The 16147-nt window shown below is 42.6% G+C and overlaps 1 protein-coding gene across 1 annotated transcript in view; it reads right to left on the minus strand.

Annotated features, from left to right (window-relative positions):
* TMEM241 (transmembrane protein 241) overlaps positions 1 to 16147 on the minus strand; it is a 226505-nt gene that overhangs the window by 54327 nt on the left and 156031 nt on the right. Inside the window, exons 12-13 of the mRNA XM_006903055.1 lie at positions 4435 to 4504; positions 179 to 272 (exon numbers count right to left, since the gene is read on the minus strand). Of these exons, the coding sequence (XP_006903117.1) occupies positions 179 to 272; positions 4435 to 4504 (164 nt within the window). The remainder of the gene's footprint in view (positions 1 to 178; positions 273 to 4434; positions 4505 to 16147) is intronic.

Genomic DNA, 16147 nt, shown 5'->3' on the forward strand with positions numbered 1-16147 from the left:
GACTAGGTAGAGCTGGAAGAATTCAGAAACTGCGAAGATAACTTCTGAAGGATCTGCTTCAAGGGCAGCAGCTAGAGATGATTTCCTGAAGACGGAGCCTTGCGCTGAGCGGGCCCAGGACCGGAGAACAATGCATACACAGGGGCTCCTGGAAGAGATCTCCCCTCCCTTAGCTTACCTTGGCAAAAAATATCCAGGCTGCACACTGCCCTGGGGCCAGGGTGCTTCTGAGCTTCATGGTGCTGAACATGAGAAAGAATCCTAAAAATCCACTGAAAGGACAAAATATTCTTTAGTCAGGAAATATTCTTTAGAAGCTCGCCATCCCACTGTCAGTAGTAAATTGTAAAAAAAAAATTGTAAAACAGTTATATTCTCATTATTACACAAGTTCTAACCCATCTGCTTTCTAGTTATGTCTGAATAAAAACAAAAGGGAAATAGGAATTAACTTTAGTTCCCCAAGTAACAGCAAGAAGCTTTGGTGATACAACTGTTAAGTGCTCCGCTACCAACTGAAAGGATGACAGTTTGAACTCACCTCCTCAATTCTGTGGAAGAAAGGATTTGAGATCCAGTCCCACAGAGAATAGGGCCAAGAAAATGCTATGGGATTTTAACTCTGCCACATGGGATCACTATGAGTTATAATCAACTTGTTAACACCTAACAAAACAACACAGTGAGAGCACTTCATTAGAGCGAGGGGAAGATAAAGGTTGGGAGAACATTTGTTGGGACAAATCACGAAAGAAAAAAAATATGGCGGACAATATCCCACACACCCTTCCGGTTACTCTGGAAGCTTGGTGCTCACTGAAGTAAAGGTTCAGTCTTTTCTAAACTGTACAGGAAACTCACCCAGTGAGACTAATGGCCTGAATGGGACCCTGAGTTGAAAGGGAGTGTGGGTTTCAGAAACACATGGGGCATCTCCAAACCAGGCAAGATTCACCTAGACAGTATGCTTTGGGGGTGATGCCTCGGCATGTGTATGAAACAAAAGAGCCCTGCATGGGAGCCTGAGGCCGGGCAGCATCCTGGGCTATGCAGAGGTCTGGGCCAGCAAGGGTGCTGGCCCTGTGGTGGACAGGGAAGCAGCAGTATGCACTGGGGTTATTCTCCAGTGTCACCATGTGGCCAAGGCCCAAGCAAAAGGAGCTCCAAGCCAAATGGTCAATCACCTGGACACTGAGAGGCAGGACAACTGGAAAAGAAGGTGAGGCAGAGGTCAACCTCCTACAAATATGTACAGTGAGACTTAAGTGTGAATTTCACTTGAAATGAAAGTGGTGGTTGTAGCTCACACCAGAAGGTGCCTGCAGGGCTGCGAACACCTCACCATTAACCTGACCTTCATTATAGCCACTGAAGCCCTGGTGGTGCCATGGTAAAGTGCTTATATACTAACTGGAAGGTCAGAGGTTGAAACGCACTGGTCACTCTGTGAGAGAAAGGAAAGATCTGCAGCCTTGTCACCTCTGTGGAGTGCTTCTCCACTTTCAGGTCACGAGGAGTCAGAATTCACTCAGTGCCAATAGTTTTGGAGATTTTAAGTACAATTTTGCAATTTTTAATAACTACAATCTATGGTTTCCTAGGTTTTGTTAATATATATGTTTTATTTGAATAGTTATTGGTACCTAAGGAAGCTCTGGTGGCCTAGTGGCAAGAAGCTGTGCTGCAATCCTGAAGGCATATGGTTCAAATCCACCAGCAGCTCCACGGGAGAAGAATAGGCAATCTCTTCCCTGGCAATTAATTGCCTCTGAAAACCTGCTGTAGGGTCAGCTATGGAGGGTCTGTTCCGACTCTACAGTACACAACAACAACAAATGCTAGTGACTGATGTGTGCCTGACTCAGGCCATAGTCTTCTAAATCACCTGCTTTGCATGTGAGAGCTGGGCAATGAATAAGGATGACAGAAGAACTGACGCCTTTGAGCTGTGGTGTTGGAGAAGAGCACTGAACATCCATCCCATGGACGGCCGAGAGATCAAACAAATAGGTCTTGGAGAGGGTGCAGCCAGAGAGCTCCTTGGAGGCTAAAATGGTGAAGCTTCGTCTTTTATACGTTGGACATGTAGCTAAGCGAGGCTACTCCTTGGGAAGAGACATCATGCTTGGAAAGTTGGAGGGTCAGTGAAAGGAAGAACCCCCCCAACCAGACAGACTGACAGGGTGACTTTAGCAATGGGCTCTAGTGTGTCAGAGAGGATGAGGACGGCACAGGATAGGGCAGGGTTCAGGTCAGTTGTTCCTAGGGTCTCTATGAGTCATACTCAACTTAATGGCCCCTAACAAAAGTAAGGTTAGAGGCAGGAATCCAACCCTGGCCACCTTGTGATGCCTCCACAGCCTACCGGAGGCAGTGCCTGCTCTGGGGCAGGGTGTCAGGCTGCAGAAAGCAGGCTGAGCACGAGACTGAGCATATCCAAGGCCGAACTGCCCAGAAATGTACACTTTTCCTCATTAGATGCCTGTGCTCCTGATTAGATGAGCTGAGTGCCGGCCACATTCCTGGTGCAGGACCAGGGCCAGGCATCAGGTTCCCACCACACACACTCTCAAGCTGGGCCCGGGCATCCAGCACAGTTTGTTCAGATTTGCATCTGCAGCTAGGGAACAGTGGGCAGCCGTGGATTAAGGCATCACGTCATTCACACCCGAAAGGCAGCTGGGCCATTGTGACAAGCAGCAGGCCAGAAACAAGAGACCTGGCCCTAACTGTGCTCACTGACCCTTGTGACCTGCAACAAATCCCTGCTTTTTCCTTCAGTTTGGATTCTTAAAAGAGGTATAAGCACATTGATCCTCATCCTAACTTAAGGTTGCTACTAAGCTACTTCTGTTACTCCCGCTTGTCCACACCTTGGCTTGTTCAAAAAATGTATCCTTTACCCTAATAATCCACAGACCAGTAAGAGTCTCTCACTTTTGTGCAATGTTTCAGTAAACAGCTAACCCTCAGCAGAAACAGAAGTTGGAATGTGGAGCTACACTTGACCTCTGCCCCGTAGGAACCAGTTTTCTATTGATTCTTATTCATTAAATTATCCACCCATTCATCCAGGAACTCAAGCCCAGACACACCATGCAGGTCAGAGACCTGATCGCTGTGCAATCCCAGCTCATGGTGAAGGCACTGATCCCAAGTGATAGCAAGTAGGGGGATGAATTATGTTAGTCTTTTTTAGGGTTTGTTTTTTTTTCTTAGGGTGATAAATCAATCATTCTGAGGCCAAAAAAAAAGGCAAAAACAAAACATAAGACTGATTTGGGAAGCGGGGTACAAAACATCTGAGGAATGTGACTCTCTCCCATCAAAACTAAGCCCTGACCACACACCAGCATGTCAGCTCTGTTTCACAAGGGGCTGGGAATGGTTGGTTTGACTAACGCTGCAATTGGTCGTGATGTGTTAACATTTTCCTTCCTGCTGACTTGAGCAGATAATGATCCTCATTCACTCAGCCAGGCACAATAATGAGAATCTTGGATATTTTTTTTAACACAATCACCCTGCCTTGATGTTGTTGTTTTTTTATTTCACAGATGACAAAACCGAGGTTTGGAAGAACTTGGAGAACCAATCTAAGAACATCAGCAAGTAGCAGTGCTGGGTGGGATTCAGCCCGGGTCTCCATCACATCTACAAGTGCCTGCAAGATGCTTCCTGGAAACCTTCCCACTCTTCAGTATATGATTAAACCAGAATGGGGTTCACTGAAGGAAAAGAGGGACAGGGTGATAGGAACTTCTGTATATCTAAATGGTAATACATCACTGAAAACTTTTCAAAGTCAAATATTAAGCATTTCTGTGTGTCTAGTCTATGGCTTCCATCTGCTTCTCAGATTCAAAAGTGACTCTTATAACAGACTCTTTAGAGGGGTTTCGGATGCTATAAATCACACTTGGAGGAGACTGCCCATATTTTTCTCTCAAACCAGCTGGGGGATTTGAACTGCCTACATTTGGAATTACAACACACTTCCAAATCCAACAGACCACCAGAGTTGCCTGTTGTTGCCTGGTTGTCTCCAAGTATTAGAGTTCTAAAATTTATTCTTTTTTAGAGGTTGCTTTGAGGAGCAAGAGGGAAGCAGATTGGAAGCAGGTTGAATTCTGATGCAAATATTGAAGCTCATATGTAAGATTTGCTTCTAAAAAAAAGGAGGGGGTAGGACTCTAGCTCTTGAGCAATGTTAGAAATCACTCCCCTGGTCAAGGGACTTCTGCAGGACTGGGTCCTTGAAGAATCCAACAGAGCGCTGACACCTGGGGTGACAGCTACCTCCTCCCACACCCTCCACCACGCACCCTATGACACCATGAGATCACCAGAACAGCATGAAGGTACCGAGACTAAAACAACTGTGAGACCAGCTAATGTTCTATTAGAAAAATGGGTTCTGGAGCTAAAGATTACCTGGCACAACAGCTGCTGTGGAATCTGTAGAAATACAGGAACGGAAACTCCAGGACACTGAAGAGGTCACCTGAGGGCAGAGCATGGGTGAGACAATGGCAACACGGCCCCAGGACCCCTCCCTCTGTCCCCTATGGAAATAGGAGGCATGGCTTTATCCTGCAGTCCTCTGAACGATGCTAGCAAGCCCAGGGTCCTCCTGTTCATACCGTGACAATGATGATTATTCCAAGAGAGCCTACAAGTACCTCGGTGGTGCAATCGTTAAGTGTTCAGCTACTGATTGAAAACTGGCTGTCTGAATCTATCCACAGCACCAGGGAGGAGAAACCTGGTGGTGACTTCTAGAAGGACAAGCCAATCTAGCTGTATGGAGCAGTTCTGCTCTGACACACTGAGTCGCCATGAATCAGAATCAACTCCACGGCTCTGATTTGGGTCTGGTTTTAGGGCGAACCTTCTCTGAGCCAAGTCCTGTGCTACAAGCCTTTTGCACATCATCTTTATCAATCCTCATGACACCTCTATGATCCTTACTTCCACGGTTCATAGATCTAAGACTGCACAGTAACCCTCTCACTGCTGGAGAGAATGCAACTGAACACAAACACATCTGGTCTTATTTTGCTTCATTTCATTGTGTTATCACAGACACTGTATTTTTTTAAAAACTGAAGGTCTGTGGCCACCGTGTACTGAGCAATGCTATCAGTGCCATTTTTCCAGCATATGATCACCGTGAAGTTCTCTGCCACATTTTGGTAATTCACAGTATTTCAAACTTTATATAACGCTATTATGCATTTAATGCACTACAAAATAGTGCAAACATAATATGAGAGTTGTGCTGCCAATCCCAAGGCATGCGGTTTGAACCCACCAGTTGCTTCAAAGGCAAAAGACAGGCAATTTCTCCCCATGTGATTTACTGCCTCTGAAAACCCACTAGAGGGTCAGCTATGAGTCAGCTCCAACTTAATGAGAATGGTTTGTGCTTTTGTTGGTTTTTTGGTGGAATTTTTTGAGAAGAAAACAAAAAAAATCATGCAACTTGCTTTATGGCCTATTTGCTTGTTTGGCATGGTCTAGAGTCACACCCACAACAACACTTCTGGTGATGGCCTGCACTGTAGTTGAGGAAAATAGCATCATGTTTCTTCAAAACACTGAAAATCAAACTAACATATGACCAAGCAGTTTCATTCCTAGGCACTGCCTTGAAAGCAAAGAACTAAAGACAGACTTATACATATGGCAAAGTTCATTACAGAACTTTCACAACAGCCAAAAAGTGGGAACAACTCCAAAATCCAGCAACAGATGAATGAATAAGCAAGGAGGTCCATACATGCAATGGAACACCAGGAGGCCAACAGCAGAAATGAAGTCTTGATACAAGCTACAGGATGAATGGAGCTGGTAGACATATGCTGAGTAAAATTATTCAATTATGAAATACATGATATGAAAAGACAAGTGCATAAAGAACCAAGATTCTTAGCAGTGACCAGGCGTACGTAGGAAGGAGGAGGAGAGAGGTTAACAGGGATGAAAGCAGGGCATTGACTAATGGAAAGGTTGCACAGCTGATTGTTACAATTGCTAATTAGTCTTACACCTGTAAAAATGTTGTACTGGAAAGAATGTATAAAAGACCCATCAACGGCTAAGAAAGAGAAGCTGCTGAGATGAGTTGAGCACAGTCAAAACATCCTGGGTGTTAATTTCTTGGTTTGTTAGTTTAGGTCTTAGTTCTGAGTTATCCTAGTGAGCCTATCTCTTAACAAGATTATAGGTCTAGTTTACTGTGAAGTGCCCAGGGTCTTAAAAGCTTACAACCAATCATGCAAGGTACAATGATTGGTCTTTATTCACCTGCAACAGAAGAAGGAAAAGGATGTGGGAATGGAAAATGGTGCAATCACTATGGAAGGCAGTCTGGTGCTTTCTCAAAAAGTGGGAAACAGAAATATCATTTGACCCAGTAATTCCACTACCCGGAATATACCCTAAAGAAACCAGAGTCAGGGGAGCTCTGGTGGCCTAGTGGCAAGGAGCTCCAACTACAATCCCAGAGGCACACGGTTCGAATCCACCAGATGCTCTGCCGAGGAAGGAGGGACAATCTCCTCCTGTACCAGTCAGATCTGATTTGACGGTACACTCACACAAAAATAATAAAATAAAAAAAAGAAACCAGAGTCATGACTCAAGCAGATGTGTGCACGTTCATGTTTATTGCTTTATTGCTGTGTTATTTACAACAGCAAAGTGTATGAAGCAACTCAAGTGTCATCAATGAATGAATGAATAGAAAAACTACTGTATATTCACACACGGACTATTACATAGCACTGAAAAACAGTGAACTCAGAAAACATTACACAACATGTGTACGCTTGGAAGACACTATGTTGAGTAAAATATCTCAGTCACAAAAGGACAAATACTGCCTAAGATTGCTGTTAAAAAATAGGACTGATGCTAGGGGTTGAGGAGAGAATAGGAAAGGAGTAGCTAGATAATGAACACTGTAATGGAACAGATGAGGGGAAGAAGTATCTGAAAGAAATATATGATTAGGCATTATATGTACGACAACAATCTAGAACAAGACATGCATTGTGAACTGGACTAGGGGAGGGAGGAAAATGAGCAATGAATGATTAAAAATCATTTAAACAAAAAAGCAGGAAGAGGATAAGGAATATATGATTAATTGAACAACTGTCTTCTTTGGGATGAGAACAGAAGAACTAGACAGTGAATAGATGCCATTACTGCATATTTTAATCAAAGATTGCATTAAAAAATCCTGCTCAAAAGTGGAAAATGCACAGAAGAATGTCTCAAAATCTCATGGACTCTAGACTTCCTGGAGCCAAGAAGGTTGGATGAACCCCTGAGACAACCAAAAATATCCTGAAGTCTTAAAACCAAACAATGGCTTACCTTAACTGGTATAGTGTGCCCGCCTTCAGCACTGTGCTCTGATCTATTTGGAATCAAATTGGCGAAAGTAACTGGAAACCAAACCAAATCCACTGCCATCAAGTCGATTCCAACTCACATGTTCACAACACTGTCATGAACGGAGACTCTGCATGTTTCCTCAGAGGAGTCCAACATGTTAACACACTGTACCACCAGAGCTCCTTAAATAGGAACCCTGGGGAGGGGAGGAAGTAAATGCCTATTAATGGGGAAGGAACGACTCAGAAAAAGAGGGTGGGAATGTCTTGTACAATTCAAGACTCTAATCAATGTCACCAAATGTACATACAGAAACTGATGGATTGAAATTCTGTTTGGCTGTGTATCTTCTCATCGATAATGATAAAATAAATGAAATTATCATTATTTTCAAGAAAGAGGAGCAGGAAATCTCAGATCACACAGCTTTTGAGCTGTGGAGGCAGAATCAATTCCCTGGGTATCTCTACTCCAACAGGCAGCCTTCCCTGCAGAAGGGAACGTGGAGGAAGAGATTCTTTTTAAAGAGGTTTTTCTTCTTTTTCTGCCTCTTGGCTAAAAAAAGACCATTAATTCATTCCTCTGAAGTCTTTTTTTTTTCTTTTTGCTTTTTTTTGCGTTTAATTACTGCACAAAAGGCGCAAGGCTCAGCCCCACCAGGCATGCTCATTTTAAGGTCAAAAGGGGACATTTATTTCTAGTGAAGTAAGTTCATTCTTTTAGTTCCATTTGGTGCGAGAGGAAATAATCACACATATTGGCTGCTTCCCCCTCTGGAATTTGAACTTGGTCTCACAAACAAGTAAATCAGGAGATTAAAAATGTAGAAAGCTTTCCAAAAATATCCACAGAAAAGGAATTAAGCATTTCCACAGCAGATAGCCTGAGCTTTCAAATCCTTCCAAATGTGGAATTTCTGAGGCTCCAGAGGCGCCTGACCTTTCAGCTTCTGCTCTTTGGTCTATTTCTCAGCTTTGGACGGTGAGGAGGGCCGATTTTTCTATGTACTGGCAGGGTAGCAGGTGTGCAAAGAGACAGGCAGCCTGCATTTTCTTCATCACTACACCTTTTACCCCAGAGCTTCAGAACAAAGATACAAAGGGATTCTATGCTTCCTCACAAACCTAATGATTCATCCACTTATACTGTTGTTAAGTACTGTCAGGGTGAGTACAACTCATAGCGACCCTGTGAATAACAAGTCTGAACCCTGTCCTGTTCTGTGCCATCCTTATCATACCATACATGCTTGAGCCCATTGCCACACTCTTATCAATCCATCACATTGGAGATCATCTTCTCCTCCGCTGACTCCCTACCTCCCCAAGCATGATGCCCCTTTTCCAAGCAACAGCCTCTCCTATCAATATATCCAGAGTAGGTGATGTGAACCTTAACCATGCTCGCCTTCAAAGAGCACCCTGGTTGCACTTTCTCCAAGTCATATCTGTTCTTTTGGCAGTCCAGGGGATATTCAGCAGTCCTCTCCAACAGTGCAACTCAAAAGGATCAACTATTCTGCCATCCCTTTTCACTGCTGCTCTCAGATGCACAGCAGATGAATGAAAGACCATGCCCTGAATTCAATGTCCCTTAGTCCTTAAACTGATATCACTGCTCTTCAGAACTTTTGTCAGATCCCTGACAGTGGACTTTGCCAATGCTGTATGTCTCCTGATTCCTGGTATTTTGTAACATGATTATTGCCATTTTCTGTCTGTTTCATTTGTGCAAATGTGTGTGTTTAACTAACTCGAACTCATTGCCATCAAGTTGGAAGTAACTCATCACTGATTCTCTAGTGGGTTTTCAAGAAGCTGTAAATTGTATGCAGACATCTGTCCATCTTTCTCCCCTAAAAACACTGGTGGAGTCAAACCACCAGAGACATCACCTTTGGGTGAGCAGCCCAACTCCCTGGACTGCAGTACCAGAAACGTCTGTTAACTGAAAACAGCTATTCGTTGGGATCTATGTTTTAGTATCCCAAGCAAGAACACAGGAATTGTCTTCGTCGTGATGTCACTGAATATGCCACCTGTCTGATTTCTATGTTGGTGCAAGAACTTCATCAACTAAAACACTGGGCCCAGATACATGGTGCAGGAAGAATGGTTTACTCTGAAGCTCCTCTTCTTACAGATCGATAGCTGGGGTAACTGTTGACTCTCTCATCTAAGAGAGCAGCCAGAGCCCCTGTTGGTAGAGGGAGAACATCCTGGAGAACAGAACGTGCATGCGTTCTCTGCAGCAGCCACAACCTTGGTTCCTGGGCTTTCTCCAATCTCCCTGTCAGTGTGAAGCAGGGCCAGACAGAAAAGAGATAAACTAAATTCAGACCTTCCACCACCTCGGGGGGCAGCCTCCGCCCGGCACCCAGCCTTCCTTTAGAAATGCTCCAAGATGGTAAAACAGACTTGTGAGCGTGGTTGTTGTTATTAGGTGCCATTGAGTCAAATATGACTCAGATATGACTCAGAATGACCCTATGAACAACAGATCGGAACCGTGTGCCAGCTTCATCATCTCTGCTTGAGACCATTGCTACAGTCATTGTATCAATCTGACTCACTGAGGGTCTTCCTCTCTTTCGCTGACCCTCCACCTTCCCAAGTATGATGTCCCTTTCCAAGGAATACTCTCTCCTAGCAAGATGCCCAGAGTAGGTAAGATGCAGCTTCACCCTCCTTGCCTCCACAAAGCACCCTAAGTGGGCCTGGTGGTTCCTCAGACAGCCAGCCCAGGCTTGGCTTTAGAGAAGTCAAACAAGCAGGACAGGTCAGAGGTAGACTGAGAGTCTGAAGAGAACTGGTTAGAGGTGGTTGTTGTTAGTGCCATTAAGTCTATTTCAATTCACAGTGACCTTTGAAGAAAAGATTTGAGCCTCTGTCCTATCCTGTGCCATCCTCACCATACGATATGCTCACGCCCATTATTACTGTCACTACGCCAATCAATCCTGTTGAGGGTCTTTTTGTCTCACCCTTCACCTTTCCCAGCATGATGTCATTTTCCAAGAACTGGCCCCTCCTGACAACATGTCCTTTCTTATGGTCAGAGGTTGTTGATATTGCCTTATGTTCTACATTTGACCATAAAAAAAAAAAGCAAAAACCCTCTAAAGCCATGGTCCTGGGTTACTTACCAGTTAGGTTAAATAATTCCACCTAAACTCACAAATTGCTAAGAGAAAGAAACAGGGAGAAGAGAGTGCAAGAAGGAATAACTTGCTGTCATCTTTGGGACCTTCCTAAACCTCAGCACAGTCTCACATAACATGGGGTTGATTTAATGCCTGTCTCTCCTGTAAGTGTAAAATCCTTGTGAGCAGAGAGTATTTTACTCATCACATATATCCACAATATGGGCCTTGTGCCTGACCCAGAACAAACACTGCTTAGTGAGAGTATGTGAAAAGTCTAAACACTCCTGTTTTCTCCCTGGGAAGAATATTCCAAATCGAGCTAGTGCATGTTGTTGTAGCGTGCTGTCGAGTCCAAACAATCTCATACCTATTGTATAAGAGTCTAAAATCAGAGGCACTTAGTGTACATAAAGAGATGTGTATCAAACATTTCCCCAGAATAGTAAAAACAAAAGTATACAGACTGGAAAAACATTTGGCAATAACATATTTGATAAGGAGTTCATATCTAAAATTTCTAGAAATTTTATATTCCACACTTCAACAAGAAAAAAGACAATCCTATTATAAAATTGGCTGATGATATGAAATGGCTCTTCACCAAAGAAAGATATTCAGATGATCAACAAACACATGAAGGAGTGCTCGAGATCATTAGCTACTCAAGAGATATAATTCAAAACAGCAATAAGATATTATCTCACCCCAGCAAAAAATGCCATAGGAAGCAACAACAAATGGTGTTGAAGATAATGGCGAGACTGAAACTCTCAAGCATTGCTGATAGGCGTATAGAAGAGTGTTTAGGCATTTCCTTAAAAAGTAAAAAACACAAATACCAATGATCCAGCTATTTCACTACTAGGTATATAACCTAAAGAAATAAGAGCTGTAACAAACAGATCTATATGCACTCATGCTTATTGAGGTATTATTCACAACAGCAAAGAGATGGGAACAATAAATCAATTGTGCTCATCAACGAATAAATGGATAGAGACAGTAGATAGAGACATTCACACAATGGAGTACTATGCAACAGTGAAAAACAATGAAGAATTCTTGAAATACTACACAACATGAATGAATCTAGAGGACAGTATGCTGAGTGGAATACATCAGTCACAAAAGCACAAATACTATACAAGACGATTCTAAAAAGCTAGGTAAAGGATTATACAGAGAAAAACATCTGAGTATGACTGGAGAGGAAAGGGGAGGGTAGAAAATTAATTAATGGGCAACAAACACTAGGATGGATGAAGGAAAGGACAACATAGAATGAATGGAGGAACCGACATTGTATATATTGTAATGAATGTTATGGAACAAAATATTCATGAAAAAATTGACTTGTAAAAAACCCCAATATGCAATGCAAACTCACACTCAAATGGCAATAAAAAAAAAGAGAGAAAGCCGTTTGAAAGTGAAGCCAACCTTCACTCCATCTTATGCTTTGACATGAGTCTAGAAGTCAAGCTGAATTTTAAAACAGCCTCTCTTGATAATTTTCTAATCTCTCCTCTGAAGGAAATAGGTTTCTTCCCTGTGGTCTTGCAGATGCACGATATCACAAGCTATTTCCTCTGTGCTCCACAGATGCCCAAGAGCCTACATCTCAAGAGTCTTGACACACAGCATTATCAAGAAATATTCTATATACAATGGACTTCCAGGGGTAAACATGCTTGGAAAATCAACTTTAACCCCAAGTTGCCCAAAACGAGCCCTGTGGCCATCCTTTAATTAAGCAAAGAAAATGTATGCTTGTAATTACATCCCTTTACCCAACTTATAACCCTGCTTTATATGATACCTACAAGTCCGGCCCCACCTTCATCAACCCTGACAGTCTTTCAGCAAATCGTCATTTTATAGCTTTAATTTAACTCTAACTTAGTATAAGTCTTCCCTCTAGGACACTATGTGAGCCCTGAAGGTGACATTAGCCTACAGCCTTCCTTCTTTTTCTGTGAAGAAGAACTCTTAAACAGAGAAGGTCAGATCAACCTCTACGCAGTAAAGGCTAATACTCCCACCCTAGAGATGTTGTGGTGTGTGGCTGACTGGCCACAACCATGAAAAACTAAATCTGGGAGCCTTCCCAGTTTGTAAACATATGAAAAAGACAACTCTTATAAGACCTGGTGAAGAACTACACCATTCAAGAACGAACTAGTGATTAAAAGATGTGTAAAAGTGTTTCATGCCATCAAGCTGCACCTTATAAATAAAAATAAGGATCGAGTTGAGTCTTCATCCTTGTTTCTCACTGTTACAATTCTGCTGACTGAATGAGACAGTGTGTCCCATTTCTCTGGAAATTACAGGATAGGAAATGGCCAGGGTGAAAACTTATCACACAATCTTCGCACATTCAAGGCTAATTCAAAGCATCTGAGCATCAAAAAAATGTCCTCTTGTCACATTTTACACTTCGTGAAGAACAGAAAACGAAAGGTCACTTTCTGAGAAGTAAAGAGTGTTGGTTGCTTTACTTACACACCATCAACAGAGATGCCAGGTTACAAGGTAATTTCTGGGTGAGAGCCCTTTGGGTACCTCTGCATTTCGGGTCCTTTTAAATTCTTTCTTTTGAACACAAATACTAAAAATGCATATAAACATTAAATGCAAACTCTCAGACAATGGAAGAATTTCTCTTCTTCCCTACTCCTTAACAATGAATAAAGGCTGCTGGACAATGAATAAGGATGACAGAAGAATAGATGCCTTTGAGCTGTGGTGTTGGAGAACAGTACTGAACATCTCATGGACCAAACAAATATGGAAAAATAACAAACAAATATGTCTTGGAGCAAGTGCAGCCTTGGAGGCAAAAATTATAAAGTTCGCCTTCCATACTTCAGGCACGTTCCTAGGAGAGGCTCTCTCTTGGAGAGGGATATGATGCTCAGAAAGGCAGAAGACTGATGAAGGAGAGGAAGACCTTCAACCAGGTGGATGGGTGCAGTGACATCTGTAACGGGTTCGAGTGTGTCAGGAAGTGTGAGGATGACACAGGCTAGGATGAGGATCAGATCTGTTTGTTGTTCACAGGGTGGTACTCGACTCAACAGCACCTAACAGGAAGAACAACAACTCCTCCTCCTCCTTAAACAGTAGAAGGGAAAAGTGATGTTGGTCTTTCTAAGCAACATTCCAATATGCCAGAAGTCTTTGCATGCATGCTGAGGCTGAAAATTAGAAGTGAAGGATTCTACCCATCAAAAAACAAACTCAGTATTGAAGAGGGGGAAGTAGCAAGACCTAAGACATAGAGAACTATCTACTATGTTATCACCACTATGCCTACCACATCCCATAGGTCACGACTCAGAACCATTATGTGAATCTACAAGGAAGTGAATGAATCTTTCTAATCGTTGCTGGGTAAGTTAGGAAGGCAGGTTGGTCTAGTGCAATACAGAAACCTCTGAGTGCCTACTAGAACCACTAAAGATTGACATCAAATGTTGGTGAAGATATGGAGCAACTGGAACTTTCGCCTAATGCTGAGTGGAAATGTAAATGACACAGCCAGTTTGCAGCTTCTTTAAAACTTAAGCACACATTTACTCTGAAATTCAGCAATTGTACTCCTAAATATTTATACCCAAGAGATATGAAAGCATGTTGTTGTTATTGTTATGTGCCATCAAGTTGCCTGCGACTCATAGTGATCCTATGTACATCAGCTCTGAAACCTGCCCTTTCCTGAGCCAGTATCATTGTCTCTGACAAACCTAATCCCATTTCCCTAACCACTGAGTCAATTCATCTCACAACTCATACACGCATACGCACAACTCAGCCAATAACCAGACTACGATGAGCACTGGGAACATCCTCTTCTTCATCAGCTATAGCCACAGCTGAACCATTTAGGACTTCCAATCCCACAAGAGTACTACTTGCTTATGACTTTAATATAAGCAGAAATTTTCTGTGTATCTCATTTGTTTCATTTGGTGTGTTTGTGAGATTCACCCCTGTTGTATTTCACAGTAGTTTATTTCTCATTGTTGCTTCTGGTGTTATGTGCCATTAGCCGACTACAACTCATAGCAACCTTATGTACACTAGCTCTGAAGCCTGTCCTATCCTGAGCCAGTCCCACTGTTTCTAACACAACCACCTCTTCCCCCCACCCCAGTTATTATGTCAATTCATTTAGTCTGGGGTCTTCCTCTCTTGCACTGTCCTTCCAAGTATAATGTCCTTCTCCAAGGACTGGTCCCTCTTGGCAACATGCCCAAAGTATGTGAGACAGAGCTTCACAGTACTAGCCTCCAAAGAGCAACTTGGTTTCACCCTCTCCAGGACAGACTTGTTTGTTTTCTTGGCTATTTATGGCATATTCAATACTCTTCTCCAGCACCACAATTCAAAGGTACTGATTCTTCTATCATCTTCAGTCATTGTTCAGCTCTCTGATACAGAGCAAGTAATCACAAAGACCATGGCCTGGATTAAGTGTACCTTAATCCCTAGACTGATATTGCTGCTCTTCAACACTGTGGAGAGATCCCTGACAGCAGATTTTCCTATTGAAATTGGTCTTTTGATTTCCTGACTGCTGGTGCCAAGACTGTTGATTACAGAACTGAGTATAATAATCCGTTGTATAAATATACTACAATTTATCTATTTTAAAAATAAAAATAGGTCTGACACTCCATCCTTCATTGCCCAATCTAAAAAAGAGAAGTGCTTTATTAAATCCCAGCAGCAGACTGTCGCTCATAGTTGAGAAGTTTGTGTCCTACACAACTTGAGAGGACAGGATCCTGCTTGAACTACACTCGGCAGTCCTGAGAGTTTATAAAAATTAACGCTGACAAAACCTGGGCAGTCTAGTTGAATTTTATAAGAAACTTTACTAGTCTAACCCAAAATTATTTTGCTACTCAGAAATGTTCATGCAAAAAGACACTCCAGAATAAACCTTGTATGTCAAGAGAAGTCAACTGCATATGATTTGATAAGAAGTGAATGGAGAAATCTTTCAGGTCAAGGCAGCCTAAGAGTTAATTTATTTTAATTCTTATTTTATTATTTTGTGTGTGTGTGTGTGTGTGTACTGTCAAATCAGATCTGAGTGGTACAGGAGATTGCCCCTCCTCCAGCAGAGCAGAATCAATTTTTTAAATCTCCAAGAAAGCATCAAACATGATCATATGGATCACACATGGAATACCTTTACAAAATAGGCGCCTCTACTAATGAATTCCCATGGATGGCCAAAAAAAATAAACAAATGTGACTTGGAGAAAGTGCAGCCAGAGTACTCCTTGGAGGCAGAGATGATAAAGCATCATCTCACATACTTTAGGCATGTTGCTAGGAGAGGCTATTCCTTGGAGAGGGACATCATGCTTGGAAAGTTGGAGGATTAGCAAAAAAGAGAAGAAGACCCTCAACTAGATTGATTGACACAGTGACTGCTGCAATGGGCTCTAGGGTGTCAGGAAGTGTGAGGATGACACAGGACAGGACGAGGTTCAGATCTGTTGTTCATAAGTTCGCTGTGAGGTGCACTCAACTTGAGGCACCTAACAACAACTAACAAAGGTGTCCTGGTAGCTCAAT

The sequence above is a fragment of the Elephantulus edwardii genome, unplaced genomic scaffold (genome assembly GCF_000299155.1).
Source record: "Elephantulus edwardii isolate Elephantulus edwardi_28Jun2011 unplaced genomic scaffold, EleEdw1.0 scaffold00501, whole genome shotgun sequence".
NCBI lineage: Eukaryota > Metazoa > Chordata > Mammalia > Macroscelidea > Macroscelididae > Elephantulus > Elephantulus edwardii.